The sequence below is a fragment of the Apiospora aurea genome (genome assembly GCF_038362705.1).
Source record: "Apiospora aurea strain CBS 24483 chromosome Unknown utg000006l_segment0_segment0, whole genome shotgun sequence".
Classification (NCBI taxonomy): domain Eukaryota; kingdom Fungi; phylum Ascomycota; class Sordariomycetes; order Amphisphaeriales; family Apiosporaceae; genus Apiospora; species Apiospora aurea.
Genome location: NW_027117393.1, coordinates 505,132 through 520,088, shown reverse-complemented (window position 1 = coordinate 520,088; position 14,957 = coordinate 505,132). Strand labels below are relative to the sequence as shown.

General features: G+C 54.9%; 5 protein-coding genes across 5 annotated transcripts; 2 read left to right on the top strand and 3 right to left on the bottom strand.

The window, feature by feature from the left end:
- Window positions 1-644: 644 nt before the first annotated feature.
- PG986_008766 (uncharacterized protein) lies at window positions 645-3,001 on the bottom strand (the record flags this gene model as incomplete). Its single annotated transcript, XM_066844988.1, has 3 exons — window positions 645-1,773; window positions 1,851-2,212; window positions 2,321-3,001. The coding sequence occupies 3 exons, from the start codon at window positions 2,999-3,001 to the stop codon at window positions 645-647; spliced, it is 2,172 nt and encodes a 723-aa protein (XP_066697386.1).
- Window positions 3,002-5,855: 2,854 nt separating this feature from the next.
- Window positions 5,856-6,462, top strand: PG986_008765 (mitochondrial 37S ribosomal uS19m domain-containing protein; the record flags this gene model as incomplete). The annotated part of the gene is made up of 3 exons (XM_066844987.1): window positions 5,856-6,091; window positions 6,158-6,337; window positions 6,429-6,462. Coding segments are annotated over 3 exons (450 nt in total), but the record flags the coding sequence as incomplete, so codon positions are not given.
- Window positions 6,463-7,022: 560 nt separating this feature from the next.
- PG986_008764 (Transcription initiation factor TFIID 23-30kDa subunit) lies at window positions 7,023-7,818 on the bottom strand (the record flags this gene model as incomplete). The annotated part of the gene is made up of 2 exons (XM_066844986.1): window positions 7,023-7,451; window positions 7,645-7,818. The coding sequence occupies 2 exons, from the start codon at window positions 7,816-7,818 to the stop codon at window positions 7,023-7,025; spliced, it is 603 nt and encodes a 200-aa protein (XP_066697384.1).
- Window positions 7,819-9,174: 1,356 nt separating this feature from the next.
- Window positions 9,175-11,621, bottom strand: PG986_008763 (N-terminal binuclear Zn cluster-containing/DNA binding domain-containing protein; the record flags this gene model as incomplete). The annotated part of the gene is made up of 6 exons (XM_066844985.1): window positions 9,175-9,534; window positions 9,612-9,900; window positions 9,968-10,406; window positions 10,484-10,711; window positions 10,783-11,444; window positions 11,581-11,621. The coding sequence occupies 6 exons, from the start codon at window positions 11,619-11,621 to the stop codon at window positions 9,175-9,177; spliced, it is 2,019 nt and encodes a 672-aa protein (XP_066697383.1).
- Window positions 11,622-12,611: 990 nt separating this feature from the next.
- Window positions 12,612-13,016, top strand: PG986_008762 (uncharacterized protein; the record flags this gene model as incomplete). The annotated part of the gene is made up of 3 exons (XM_066844984.1): window positions 12,612-12,651; window positions 12,721-12,942; window positions 13,006-13,016. 3 exons carry the CDS (start codon window positions 12,612-12,614, stop codon window positions 13,014-13,016), a joined length of 273 nt encoding a protein of 90 aa, XP_066697382.1.
- Window positions 13,017-14,957: the final 1,941 nt, after the last annotated feature.

The following is a 14,957-nucleotide window of genomic DNA, read 5'->3' as shown; positions in this document are numbered from 1 at the left end:
ACCTTTTCCATAAAATAGGTGGAATCATCAGCCCATTTGTCTGGTTTGGTTTTGGTTTTGGCATCTCGTCCATCCATCCCTCCATCCGTCCGTCCATTTCCGAACCCGAGCTCCTTATCGAAATAGAGCATGCCCACAGCCCACCGGTCGGGTTTTATTTTGCCATCCACCCAAAATAATACAGACCCAACCAAGGGGAATGAATGCTGATCTTGAAGGACAGGCGAAGAGGCAGAACCAATAAGAAAAAGAAGAAAACCAACAGGAAGTTTTGCAACCAGGCTCTCTCCTCTGTTTTCTCGAATCTCTATCCAGCGGAAATCCAAAAACAAAAATCATTCCCAAAACAATCAACCCCACAGCCTCTCGGGCCGGTCGGTTCGTCGTGGGCCAGAATGCCGCCAGCTGGGGTGTATAAATAAATCATATAATATAGGTTTAAATAGGAGGGGTCGTTGACTTCATCCACCCCCTTGGTTTGCCCTCCTTACCCGGAGTCATGTATACATCTAAATATACAAGTGGCGCGGATTGGGGTGTGTCGTGTTATACACACTTGGGGAGGGGAGGAGGGCATTTCTTTCCCTGCTGTCCCACTCCCTGTGGCTCCTGGCCACCGCCGCCGTTGCGCCATATCAGGGCCATTATGCCATGTCAGCCCCCCGGTACCGACCAGCCATATTCCCCTTAGGCATCGGCGGCGCCACCGCCGAAATGGCGCGCGGGACCGTGGGGTTCCGCCGCGCCGACGCCGACGCATTGGACTGCGAGCGCGTCGGCATGGGCGGCGTCTCCGCGCCATGGTTGGGCGCCGGAAACAGGCTGAACGTGGCGCCGTTGGTGTGGATCGTCGACGACGTCAGCAGGAACGAGTTGACCGACGCCGAGCGGCGGTGGCTGCTGTCGTCGCTGCGCTCGCTGAGGTTCCGCGCCAGCCCCCCGTTGGTCGTGGTCGTCGAGTAGCGCGAGGACGACATGGACTGGACGCGGCCGTGGGTGCTGCGGCGGTCCTCGGCGAACTGGGGCTGCGGGAAGGCCTTGAGGGCGTCGATGGACGAGATGGGCGAAGGGCAGTCGGTCCCCGTCGTCGTGTCCGTCGGGGACCAGTAGCTCACCTGGGGCGGCTGCCCCTGCTGATCGTACTGCGCGAACGACGGGAGGGGATACGACATATTGGGAGGCGGGCCGTCGAGCCTACCGGCGGGATCTCCGCCCATGACGCCCAGCGTCCCCGAGGAGGGGCGCCTCTCGTGCTTGTTGGGCTTGCGGGCCAGCGGGGGCGGGTCTATGGTGCCGTCCGCCATCATTGCTGCCTTCAGCTGGTTGGCGTCCATGATCTTCGACGACCCGCTCGAGGACGTCGAGGCGTTGTGCTGGTGCCGCGGCGGCTCCTTCAAGAGCACCGCCATGTGGCCCTCGGTCTCCGGGTCGGGCAGCGCGGGGCCCCAGGATCCCCACGACACGGCGTCGCCCGAGGGGTTCCGGAGGAACGGGGCGTTGGGCGGGTTGAGGTTCAGCCGCGAGGTGGACACTTGCCTCGACGGTGGTTCGGATGGGGGTATCAGTCCGCCGCGACTGCGGGCCGATTCCTGGGATCTTTCGGTGACTGGCGTCAGCCTGTCGTCGCGGCTGCCCAGCCGGATGAGTCGAGGCTTGCTCCCGTTGCTGATTGTCCGCTTGTGAGCGGTCCGGACCTCCACCTGTCCCGACTCTGGCCGCGACTGCGGCGGTGATGACCTGGTGCCGAAGATGGAGTTTCGAACATTCGACCAGCTGAATGACGCGAAGCCGAACCCGGCCGTCTCTCCGCCAAGGGGGGCCGCTCGTCAAAGGCGCTATTACGCCGCGACGATTCGGATGGATTGGCTTGATGCGAGTTTCTTCGCTCCGCCGGATGCACCTCGGTGGGCAGCGCGCCTCCTTTCTCTTCTCCGGCATAGGTCGTTCGCAAAGCTGTTTGCGAGCCGTTCGAGTCGTCATCCCCATTGCTGCCGTAAACATCCTCGCCGCTCTTTTGGCGTCGGGCGCAGCGGGTAAAGAGTAGCGTGAGCAGCACTGAGGCAAAGGCAGTCCCGATGATCGTCCCTATCAAGGCCGCGGCCAGCTGGCCTACTGTCAGGTCCACCAGGTCGGGGCCCCTCCTTGGATCCGAAATGAGCCCGTTCGATGTCGTGGGTGGTAGCGGCGGCGGCAACAGGTCGGGCTTGGTGAGCTTGATAAGTTAGTCTGGTCACGCGATGTGCAAGGAGCCGTCACTTACCACGGCGGCGTTCATCGACACGGTGGTCAATAGCGAAGTAGCTATCAAAGTTCTACTAACCGTTTGTGTTATTGTTGCCGCGTCCGTGTCCGTAGCCGTGGCCGTTACCGGTGGCTGCTGGGCCGGCGCGGCTGTTGAAGTAAGCGTCTCGGTCACTGTCAACGTGACTGGAAGCTGTTGGCCTGGTGTAGCGGTGGCCGTTACAGAAGCAAGTGCACTCGAGAGGCTGGCTGAGAGACTGGCGCTGATGCTCGCTATTTGGCTGGAAGCTTGGGCGGCTGCCACTGCGCTTCCTGATGAAAACCCCTGCGCCGAGGCTTTGGCGACGTCGGAAGATGACTGCGCGGACAGCGAAGCTAGCGCCGAGGCAGCACTGCCTGTATCCGGATTTGGGAGCGGTTGGGCTCCTCCTCTCCCTCCTCCGCCTATTCCTCCTCCGGGAGGTGGAGGAGGCAGCTGGCGGCCGTTCAAGACTTCGGTCGGCGCCGGCGTGATCGATACTGGTCTATCTGTCGCACTCGTTCCATCTATTTGTTGTCCTTGCTCCTGTCGTTCATACGGGCTCCTTCCCACCATGGCATCGACGTCGAGCATGTTCCGAGTGGCCGGCTGCCGCAGCCCTTCAAGGCCCATCTCGTTTCTCTCGACGAATGCGCCTCCGCTAGGCAAGTCGCCGTTGCCGGTCGCTAATGCCGTCACCGCCACCAGGGACAAGGTGAGTATAGTGGTGACTCGTGCCATGGTTGTGTTGTGTGTGTGTAGAAAGAGTCGCCCGTCAGCTAGGTTTGCCCATGCTCCTTCAGTTCAAGAATGCGCCACAGTGGTTGTTTTGGTTCCAGCAACCAATCAGCAACCTCAAAAAAAGGGCAACGAAACAGGAAACGAAGCTTCGAAACTGTATGTACGCGACACGATAAACAAGAAAAAACAAAAGGGCGAAGGCAGGACCAGGCTGGTGGCGGGCCAAACATGCAGGTGCATCTCCTTATCATGTCTTCATCTCAAGTTGTGGTCCCAAGTCTCTGGTGATACTCAACACGGATAACGGCCCTGCCGCAACGTAGCGGCCACAGCGAGACTTTGACGCAGAGGCCTCGGAAAAGAAGGAAAACCGACCAGTCGGCTTCTTCCGTCAATAACTGCCTCAATTACAGATTTGTTGGGCCACATGGCTGGCTGCCGGGGACTGTTAGGGATGTTTCTCATAGCGGGAGACTGACTGAAGCATCCTGGAGCGACATGCTTCGCGTGGGGCCGTGTATGCCCACCGGTATCGCCCCGATGGCTTGGGAGACTTACACCTTAACAAACCCTTGGACAGGTTGTAGTGGAGGTGGGATGAGGAGGTGATTAGCGGCAAGGAAGGCTGCGCGTCCGAGGGCACGGCCCCTGTAAATCGGGAGCAAAAGTAACGGGGGTTGGGCCGCAGGCCGTTTTGATTCGCCAGGATAACTTCTGGCGGTTCTCAAGAGCGGGGTGGTAAAACAGCACGAACGCAAACATCGTATCAGGCTTCAGTCTCGAATCCGTCTGATTCTGTCAGTAGCCGGGAAAGCAGGCAGTGCAGTCTGGACTCGCTGTTCATTTGGTAATCAAAGCAGAGAAGCACTGAGGTCCCAGGGTAGGCCACACGTCATACACCGTGGGCGTGCGCGCCCTAGTTCACTCAGCGCCTATCCGGGTAGGAAAAGGACAGCTCGCTGAAGCTGTAGGGTATGATAGAGCCAAGCGATGAGTAAGTGGACAGCGCAGCTGCAGGCGAGGTTTTGCGTCAAGTACTGTAAACTCCATTAGTGGTTCGAAATACTAGGTTAATAGACGTGAGAATCTGCTGCACATCAGTCGTCAACCACCGTTGGTGATATGATCGCCCATCGCCGATGCACGTTAAATGGATAGCGGGGGGCCCCTTGCTGTTCCAGAAGCAGAGGTGGAAACAACCCGACGAATAGACTTATTTCCCGTTTCCAGGTGTCAGCCAAGGCCACGTTCCTACCAACGGTCGGGTTGATCCCTGATGCCGAATCGATTGCCGGATGTGGGTTAGTAGGGAAGAGGCAGACCGGAACGTCAGACGGTTGTCAACTTATTCGAGACCACGTCTTCACAGCCGCCGCTGCTACGCTCGTCAAAACCTAATCAGCAGGGGGCATCGGAGACAGCTCGGGTTGCCTTGCTGTCGAACGAGTCTGGCCAGGGTGTTGTCGTCATTGTCGTCGCCCGTGATCACTTGATGTGACAGATCTGTGCCAAGAATAGGAAAAGACCAGCAGCGAACACCAAAGCCATGGTCATCGCAGTTTCGGTCAAGCTACTTTTTTCTTCTCGCCTTGCTCGAACGAACCAGCATGAGCCTGTCACTTTGGAAGACAATCCAGGATGGCTGAGTCTTGACGGCCACGACTCTCATGCTTTAGCCCAACGACTTCCCATGCCATGATACCCTCAATTTGTGTCTTTCGCGGTGTCAAGGTATGGCAGGTGCCGCGGCTCCAGCTGTCTGCGAACATCGGGGGATGGGTGAAACGAACGATCCACAAGATTGAGAATCTGTATCATCATCCAGCCAATGGTCGAGGCTACACGATTAGTAAGATTTGTTGCAGATGTAATTCCAGGCAGCGTCCTGCTCGAGATGCATCGGAGCTGGAGACGGCGCCGCCAATTGTAATGTAGACTCAAGCGAGATGCTGACTGGACTTTGGCCGAATCCGCGATACGACTTACTGTCGACTAAGCAGACAGTAACGCCCCAGTCGTTCGCGAATTGTGACAAATATCATGGCCAGTTAGTCGGATCAGACGTCTGTATTCGGTAGGGCACTCGTGGGCATCAAGGGCCAGAAGCCAAGAAGTCCCAATCGTGATGAATGCAAAATCTCTGAGGTTGCACTGGTTGTGTGTCCAAGTCACCTCAAGAAATAAGGTGTGGTTTCAGTGACTGTCGTTTTAGACCACGCCGAAGCGCCCCCAATGGGCACGATCGGGAGTGCTGGAATGTGACGACAGGTGGGATTCGGAGAATTGATAGCCGCCCGTGCCCCACGATCGAGTTTACCCGGCGATTAGGAGGACCCAGGAGCTAATCTGCAGCACACTGTCCTTGTCTCAACACTGGCGGGCGTCAATAAGAGGGGGCAGGGGCAGTGGTGTATCACGATTTAAGAAACTGGGAGAATCTGGGATCTAGATCGATTAGAGATAGATTCCAAGCTCTGGAAAAATGGATATTTGCTCGACATCCTTCGGCAGCCAAGACACCCTTTTGAAAGCAAGCCTGCCCAATTGAGGGAGCCCATCCGGGAGGCGAAGGATGTAAACATTATGGGAAACGAGCGGCGAGTTCGTCACAGGCGAGCGAGCCTTCAAAGAGTAAGTACTTGGGAATCCGAAACACAGTGCACATGTGGTTCCTTGACCGAGCGTTCAAGACCCTTTGAGAATGGAGAAAGAAATCAATGAATCAGGTGCGCCAACTCTTGGACCTCTACTTGAATCGCAAAGATGTGGCTGTGCGGCCGGTCTTGCAAAGGCCTTGGTGCCGTAGCGGGCAAAGCCTCTTGTGGCTGAAAATTTCCAATGGCTCCGCCCAGCTTTTGGGAATGGCATTGAAGTCCCCAAGCGGGCAGCGAAGTCATCACGAAGGTCGCAGTTTCGCAGCCAGCGCCCGACTCCATTACCGCACACCCACATACAACATGCAGCCCACCAGGTGTCTGTTGAAAGGCCGATCGGTCTGGAAAGGCAAGTAGCCCTCCCCCTATGCCTCCTCCCCATGGAGATCGCAAAGCTAACAACAGCCCATGCGCAAACAGGACCTCACATTGTCCCGTAAGAACCGACGCCTCCTGTCGATCGAACCGAGAAAAAGTAGCTAACCAATTGCCCTGCGCAAAGTCTACCGATCGTGCGCCCCATGCCCGGCGAAAAGATCAAGCCCATCAAGACCCAGGCGCGCTCCGCCACCATCCTGCCCAGCTTCGTCGGCCTCGTGTTCCAGGTGCACAACGGCAAGGTCTACAACGACGTCGTCATCACCGAGGACATGGTCGGCCACAAGCTTGGCGAGTTCTCGATGTACGTTTTCCCCACCCCACCCCCACCCGCGGTTTGCGGAATCAGAGAAGAATGCAGGATCTCGCTGACACCATTCCGTTATAATATATAGGACGCGGAAACCGTTCATCTGGACCAGAGGTTAAGCCGGGGCAGTTGCGGGTGTGGGAGAGGAAGAACAAAGACACAAAAGCATATATATCACGGCGTTGGAGGAAACGAAGATGCATTCGCGCCAAGTCCACGACTGTACAGAATCCCACATTCACCACATAGGTGTGTACGAATAGGCAGAGGGAGCAACCCGCGGCCACGCGGTGATATCATTGTTGTTGCGGGGTGTTTTACAATATTTGTACAGAAGACCAAAAGACCAATGTCACCCTGATAGGGGTTTCCTCGTCTCAATGCAAAGCCGGAAATCACCAATGTCTTTCTCTTCCTTCTACTGGGATCGTATCTGTGATACCCAGTCTGGACCTTTCTCGAGAGCACTTTGGGTTCCCTCCCAAAGGACCCCCAAGAAAGTATTGTTTCGTTTCGTAACCGTGAACGCCGTGACCATGACCGGAAAAAATGGCTTGCAATCTGTGTGCCTCCCTTGCTGGCTGTCTTCCCATCTCTAAACCAATGCCACCACCACATATCTTGTAGTGTCGTAGTAGAAGCGAATCGCGAAGGCGGTGATGCTTGCCAAGCGAGACGATCATCGATAGAACTCGCTGCGCTTAACATTGACACCGTACTCGCCAACCGCCATGCCGAGATCCTCCATCGTAAGCACCGTCCGGTTCTGCGAGCCGCCCTGCCCACCACCGCCGTATCCCGCGCGCTGAATACCGAGGGGTGCCCCGCGCGACTGGTCGACCTTGGACCCGCCCGCGGCGCCACCGCCGCCGCCTCCCGCCGCCTGCCCGGGGATGGGAATGCCCGCGGCCGCGCCCAGGTTGCCCATGGGGTTGTTGGCGCTCGTGTTGGAGGCACGGATCCGGCTGTACTGGTAGGCGTCGGCCGCGATGTCGGCGATGAACTTCTGCGTCGCCAGCGCCAGCAGGCGCGCCAGGCGCTGGTCCGTCTGCGGCGGCGGCGGCAGGCCGGCGCGCGTCATGTAGTAGTTGGTTACGGCGTCGGGGATCTGTCGAGGGCAGGCGGCGACGATGGGCGCATGGGTTAGTAAGCTGATCACCATATCATTCTTCGTGCATGGCGCTTGTATGCGCGCAGGCAGTGGCAGGAGCGGGAGCAAATGCCTTGCGACAGATGGGGAAGGATAGTTGAATCATGGATGCTGCAATGTGGGGGAAGGTGGGTAGGAAAGGAAGACTCACGATTGGCGCGTAGTCGTCCATCTTGTTCAGGAACTCCTTCAGCGAGATGTCCCGCCGCGTCGGCATCTTGGCCTCCTGGGGCTCTGGGTTGACCTCCTCCTCTTCCTCGGCCGCCTGGGCCTCATTGTTGCTGGCAGGCACCGGGTTGGTGTTCTCGGTGGGAGCGCTCGCCATCTTGAACGTGTTCTGCGCTGTGCTGCTGCTGCTGCTGTTGCTGCTGCTTGCGCTTCCCTGTCAGTTGCGGTCGGTCGGTCGGTCGGTCGGTCAGCCGGGCGCTGGAATGAATGATTTGGAGGGTCGGGCTGCTGCCGCGGCCGAAGCTTCGACTGACCTCACTGGGTTAGGTAATCAGGTCACGTGAATAGCCTACGTGAATTGATGGCGGGGATCTGGCAAAGTTGATGGTGAAGTTGCGTTAAATTGATGGATCACGAAAGATGTGGGTTGTGGGAGATCGGAAGGGGAGAAATTTCAGTTCCCATGCGAACCTCGGAATTGATGTGCCTAGTTTGTGATGTTGTTGATGAATAGAGCTGTTGATGGTCAGGTACGGGGTGCAAGCATGAAAGCTGGGGAAAGCCACAGGAACTAGGGAATGGGTCCCTTTGTTGCACTTACTGACTGCTGTGGGCCTTTAGACAATCACCTTGTGGCTACAGTCGAGATCTTATTGTGGCTTCAGTATGCACTTACATGAATACAAGTATAGCAAACACAAGATCAATCCAAGATTGCCATTCGTTCAACTGCAGACTCAATTCGATTTTCGCACTGGTAGTGACAAATCTAGTTCTGACCACCATTGATTGATGCGGACGACCTGAACTCATCAGACAACGTTCCTGATCAGCCTTTCTGACTTGTGACAAATTAGGAGTGTTGTGAACCAGCCAAAGACTCCTGTCAAGGAGGTTATGTTTCATCAGACCTTTTCAACCATTGGAGCAAGCAATTTCTTAGTATTAGTAATAGTGATTACATGATAACATGCCTCCCCCTCAATCGGACTTCAGGTTTAAGTTTTTTTGTCACTAAAGAAAAGAAAAAAGAAACAAGACAAAGCACCCATTAATAACTTTGGACATCTTGGATATATGCAGTAGGTTTAAATAGGGGGGACGGGGTGTTGGCTAGAAATAGCAACAGGCAGAAAGAAGGCGCTGAAAAGGGCAAAGAAAAAAAAGAAAAGAAAGTGACCGCAGAGGGAGTTGAACCCTCTTGCCTCTAAGTATAGGAATAAGACTACTACCGCTAGGCTACCCCGGCCCCATTAAAGTAGGAAGGGTCAGTTTAGATATATATTGGCTCCTCGAGGTGTGCGCTGATTTGTTGAGCAGGTTAGAGTTTGGCATAGATGCGGTTCTCGATGTTTGCTGGAGTCCGGTGGCCTTGAGAAAGCAGAAAATGGTCCATAAATTAAGGCCATGATTATAGGTATCATGGGATTGCGAGATGCTCCTGGCTGCAGCTAACTGCCGACGTCCCTGCTGTCAACGATGCTATGGTGTATGCCTATCGTGTAGCATAACGTCAAGCATCAGCCCGCAGCCAGTCGAACGTATCGAGCAGATCGAAGTTGTAGTCGACCTGCGTCGAAAAGTTCCAGTCTATATTGGCCATGCCCGCCTGACCCGCAGCCGCCGCCGCCGCCGCCGGGTCTATGTTGAGGGTCGCATCCAGCACGTGCTTGATGGTCACCATGGCGTTCTCGCAGAGGGCCGCGTTGGGCGCCGAGGGACTGACCCACTCGAAGAAGCCGACCAGCAGGCTGAGCTTCTGGATGATGGCCGAGCGACTAATCTCGGCGTTCTTGGGATGCGCCCCCTGTAGCGTCGGGTTCAGGAGCTCCATGCACAACACGCCGCCCGCGGGGGCCCCGTAGCCCATTAACTGTGAGGAAGAGGTCGACGGTTAGTTGCTTGAGCCGATACCTACATACTTACGGAGAAGTGGTTCGGTATACTTACAACCCAATCGAAGTCGCGCTTCTCGGTGAGGAGATCCATGTGCGTCCACACCGTCAATGTCAGCACGACCATCTCGTAAGCGGTGACTAGCAGGTCACTGCTGTCGGCTTGGAAATGACGATACTGCAACCGGTCCAGCAGAAACTCATTCATCAAAATCTCGAGCCGTACAAGTAGTCGCTGATAAAAACTTGTGATGTCCATGTCAGCCGCACGAAGCTCGTGAAGCTGAAAGACTGCCGTTTTGGGAAACTCGGAAACTGCCTGCGTCTGTTTGGCCCGGATTTGTCTGATCATGCGATGGGTTAGTGAAAATCGAGGACCGATATGGGAGCATTGAAGAGCGAAAGACATACCCTATGCGCTCGAATGGGAACGGATCTTTTCCCAATGCTAGCTGGGCGATCTCGGCCCTAATGTGGGAAAGAATCACCCGCGCCCGTATCAGGGTAGCAGGGTGGAAGTGGCCCGATGTATTCCATCCCCTCTCATCGAGCGTTTCCGATGCTACCCTTGCCAGTATCTGCTCATCCGAGAAAAGCACGTCGTCCGAGACATCCAGAGGCAGCGGCGTGGATATATAGCTCGTCCCTAAAAGAGGGGGTCTGCCAGTGAAGGTGACCATATTATTGTCGGAACAGAAACATACAGCTAGCATGCGCCTCCGACATTCAACCGCCAGGGACGGTCGATAACTCGGGTTGTATTGATAACTGTGGGTACTGGGCTCGTCGTGAAAACCGTGAAAGGTGAGAAGAGACATACAGGCGGCATGACACTGCCACGTTGGAAGACCTATAGATGCATATGTTGGCACCAGTACGCCAAGTATACTCGTCGCAAGCTCACGTCAAGGGAGGATAATAACTTACTCGCGTCCCCACTGGTTTTCGATTCTAATATGCCACGACGATGGTATAGGTGAATCAGGAGGATGTTGCCTTCAGTAAACTCTCTGCTCAGTTGAATGCACAGCCCCAGTGTCCGAAGACCCGCTGCTGCAATTCTCCTCTGATACTCGAGGTATTCATGCTGAGTCTCTGAGACGAACCGACGTTTGACGCATTTGGCCTCGGTGTCAAGCAGGTCAAAAAGGACGCCTATTTCGGAAAGGGGTAAGGACAAGGCGCCATGACAGGTTTTGTGCTAGGAGAAAGGAGGGACAACGCACCAAGGGCTTCCCACCGCAGGTTAGGCCCACTGAACTGGCTGAGCCACTCCTCCGAGCCTCGGATGGTATACGAGAAGGGCTCCATGGTGTTGACGCACACGGCCTTGGCCATGTCTTCGAGTTTGGTGTCATCGTCGGCGCCGGAGTTAAGGTGCTCGCCCCACGTCTCGTAGAGTGACTTCAGGATGTGCTCGGCTATCCCACGCATAAAAGAATGATAGACGGACACATAGGTCTTCTTTTGGAATACAACCTTGTTTGGCTGGGGGAGGAGCCGAAGAACAGTGAAACACAGCTCCCGAATGCTCGGGGTAAGAATGTCAGGCTCCTCCTGACCGAATAGCTCACGGCTATTGGCTTGAGTCCGAGGCGTGGCACCAAGCAGGTTCAGGTTATCACGAGTTTCCTGGAAGACAGCCGAGTAGCTGGTGGCACCGAGATAGCCATGGCCGCCTGTAGCCCTGCGGTTGAGTATGTTGTTTCGCAAGCTCGCGCTCGGACTGGGGCTCTGCATCTCGTTCAGCTGGACCGAAGACGGAGAGGGAGACGATGGCTGGCGGGGTCTGTCGGCCCCCTGGCGTGGCTGTGACGACGGCTTGCCTCCATGGGGCCTGACGGGCGTCGAACTGGATATAGTATAGACGCATCGCTTCCCGCCTTTCCTACATCGGAGGCAGACTGGGCGCGTATGATCGCAAGCCACCTATGAGTCTTTCATGTCAGCCTGGCATGGGCGACGACGCAGGTGGTAGCTAATTGGTGGGTTGCACAACGCTAATAAGTGGATAAACGCTATACCTTTCTGTGCCGACAGGTATCGCATGCCTGGAGACGCCCATTGCGCCGGCGGAGCTCAGATGGCCCGTCTGACATGGCTCGGCGTAATGATGGCGCACACAAGCTGGGCGTTTCGTCTGCGAGCAAACCGGTGAGGTGGTATGATGAAACTGTAACAATTGACACAATCGACGTGGACTCGGGATTGGCAGTAGTCTGGGGGCGTGCTGCTGGACATTCGGCTTGGTTTGAAGGAAGTCAATCGGGAGCGACTCCGAAGCCGACGTGACCCAGAGCAATGGTTTGCGAGATGGCGGCCAATGCTCGCTCGGCTCGACCATCCTTCAATTGGCCTTTGGGTATGGGGAAAGGACAGTCTCGGCTTCGGCTTAGAGCGGAGTCACGCCAAGTCATTTTCACAATGGGATGACTAACTCGGCCAAGCGAGCAGTAGCGGCCTGCAGTGTCAGCTACGATTATCAATCAAACCGTCGACTGCAATCCTGGTCAAGCTGCGTCGGCATGTCCACCACGGTGCCTGATCTGCCTGATCTATTAGCGAGACCCGCTGGCTGAATGCTGGCACTGCGGAGTTGGTGTGCTAAGCTTAGCGTAGCATCCAAACAACGGCTTTCGACTCCGACGCAGGCTCGGTGCAGAGCCTCCATGCCGTACACGCTGAAAATTCCCTGCAGACCGCAGTAGGCTGATTTTGATGCAAGGAATTATCTCTGAGTCAAACGAAATTGACGGCTGGCCCATTTCGGTGTTTTCCTCCCAAGTGTTGTTCGACATGGATATATTTGTCGCTGTCCCGTTCGTTGTTCTTTCCCATCCTGGGGTTTTCACTGATCTATTCCCCGGCTGCAACTATTACCCCAGACCACTACAAGGCTCCAGTTTTCTTTGAGCAACCACGACCACGCCCTGTCACTTAGACAATTGCAACCTCATTTTCAAAGCTCGACCACATACACAGGCGACTGCATCCAAGTATCACACTTATTCGAATTATCACAACGCGTACCAGAACCTCATACAACCTAGCCACAATGTCGTCCACGTCCAACATGGCTTCCCGCATTTCATCTGGTAAGATCCTCCCTTCCCACCAAACGTGACGCCTCTTGGCCCAACGTGACTTCTCTAACCACTGTGCAGATTCCTATGATGACATAGCAGCCATGAAGGACAGCCCCAGTCCCAACCCCAGCTCCAAGTCCTCCTCTTCGTCCCGAATCTCCGTCGCAATGAAGAAGGCCAAGGCAAAGCTCAGCAGCTCATCCACCACCCCCGAGGAAAAGGCTCAGAAAAAGGCAGCCAAGTCAGCAAGGCACAGCCAGGCCTTCAAAGACACCTTGTTCGCATACGAGGTCCTTGCTAGTAAGTCATCCCTGCTACCCCTCAACATATTCGTACAGAGTGCGGACATTAACACGCACACAGTGACCAAGTGAGGCCATTGGCTGAGCTCTCTTGTCTCATGCGAATACGTGGAACAGGGAAGGACTTGATGAGTGCTACGACTTTTGCTTTTCTATGGCGTATACCCCGAGAGCTGCTTATTCAGACTGGGCTCTCGATTGCATTTCGGAAGGGGATCGGAGGTGACAGGACAAGCACTGGTACCTGACATCGAAACTGTCTCGTGCCAAACCACGGAGACGGGAGAGCGGAACTGCGGCTCACATAGACATACCCAATTTGATGAATACAAACTTATCTTCCCAATGACCTGATCTGTAACGAAGTAAAACACCATGAGAAATATCGCAAATGTGTCTCCGCTGAATATCGAGTTTTTTGTTCTTTTGCTTTTCGACTCATACCAGCGCAAGCCAGCAGAAGCAAGTGACTCAACACAGAGCAAACCCAACACATATCGACTCAAAAGGAAGATATTATACCCTAATACCCCCAAACTCTATAAACAATTCAACATTTACGACGCTCATGTACTAGCAATACCTTCATGGCGGCCGGAGAATGCGCAGATAGACAAGGTATTCCTCTGTCTCCCTTCTTCCCTCCATGTACCTGTCGAAGGTCAAAAGCGTACGTAATCCAATGCGATGCACTAGCTGAATGGCAACCGTAAGCAGGGGCAGGACAACCATCCATCAAACCAACAGCCGTTTCACAGGCAGAATAGATAGAGTCAGCTCGGGAGTGAAACACATCTCAAACGGCACGCGGGTACAAAGATATGGTTATGCATGTAAATATAGTTTGGGGTCGTGGACGATCCCACACCACTGCGCAACCATTGTTTACCCCTTTTGGAGTTCCAGGAAAGCGCAACTGCGTACGGGCGGGCTGGGACAGCTGCTGCACCCAGCCTTACAAGGCCGGAGTGACCGGAGCCCATACCCGCTTCATTGTCCCTCCATTCACCCTGAAGACCAGGGCTGGCACGTTGGTGTATCGTGGCATCGTGTTCACCTTTAACGAGTCTTTGAGTGCCACAGCATCATCCTCCAGGGATCGTGATACCTTTTGTATTGGAAAATCGAGTACGTTTTTCCAATTCAGAGACCGACAGGGGTCCGAAATCGGTGAAACAGTCTACCCGAAAGTGCAGACAGTGAATATTATTACCGTCTTAGTCAAGTGCGTGCCTACAGCGAGTGACAGACCTTTCCAGCCCCATGATCAAAGGCTGAAAGAAAATATTCCTCATGAACTGGGAGCCGAATCACCATTTTACTGATCTGCCCTTTTAGCAACGAGTCTGGCCTCATCACTCAAGTCGCCGGGCCTTTCCCGTGTTCGACTTTCATAGAAATATCCAATGTCTTTACTTTTGATCTCGCCTGATAGTAACGGCTTCAGTTCCGTTTATTTACAAATCTGAAACCTTACAAAAGCAAATAAAGGCGTGGAAAGCGTGAGACTGCCCAATGGCAACGCAAGAAGCCGAGGAAAAGCTGGAAGAGTCCGCACCCATGTCGTGTGAATCCCTTCTATTACCAATAAACCACCTGCCGGTCCTCGATCAGCACGAGGATGGCGAATTGGCCGCCGGCGGTGACCAAGACCCCTGTCGGCCTATATCTCCAGCCATTTCTGGCTCACTATTTCAAGTATTGCCGACTCCAGTTACGGACTTCGTCACACTTCAGACCTACCGATCCTTAAATCTGAGCATACAGGAGAAAGAGGATGCCAGCTTGATTTCAACTTTGATCTTCACGAATATTTCCTCCTACCCCCGGTTCACATACGATGCCTTGGCCTTCCCAGCGCTAGTAAAGGCGACGCCATTCCCTTTGCAGTCCACTACTGCCTCGATCTCCGCCGTAATACCGGCAGTGCGGGCCAGCCTAAAGTGTCGGCTGTACAATTCCTCAAAGATCAAGACGGATCCGGACTCGCACCAGGAGCCTAGCCTGTAAGAT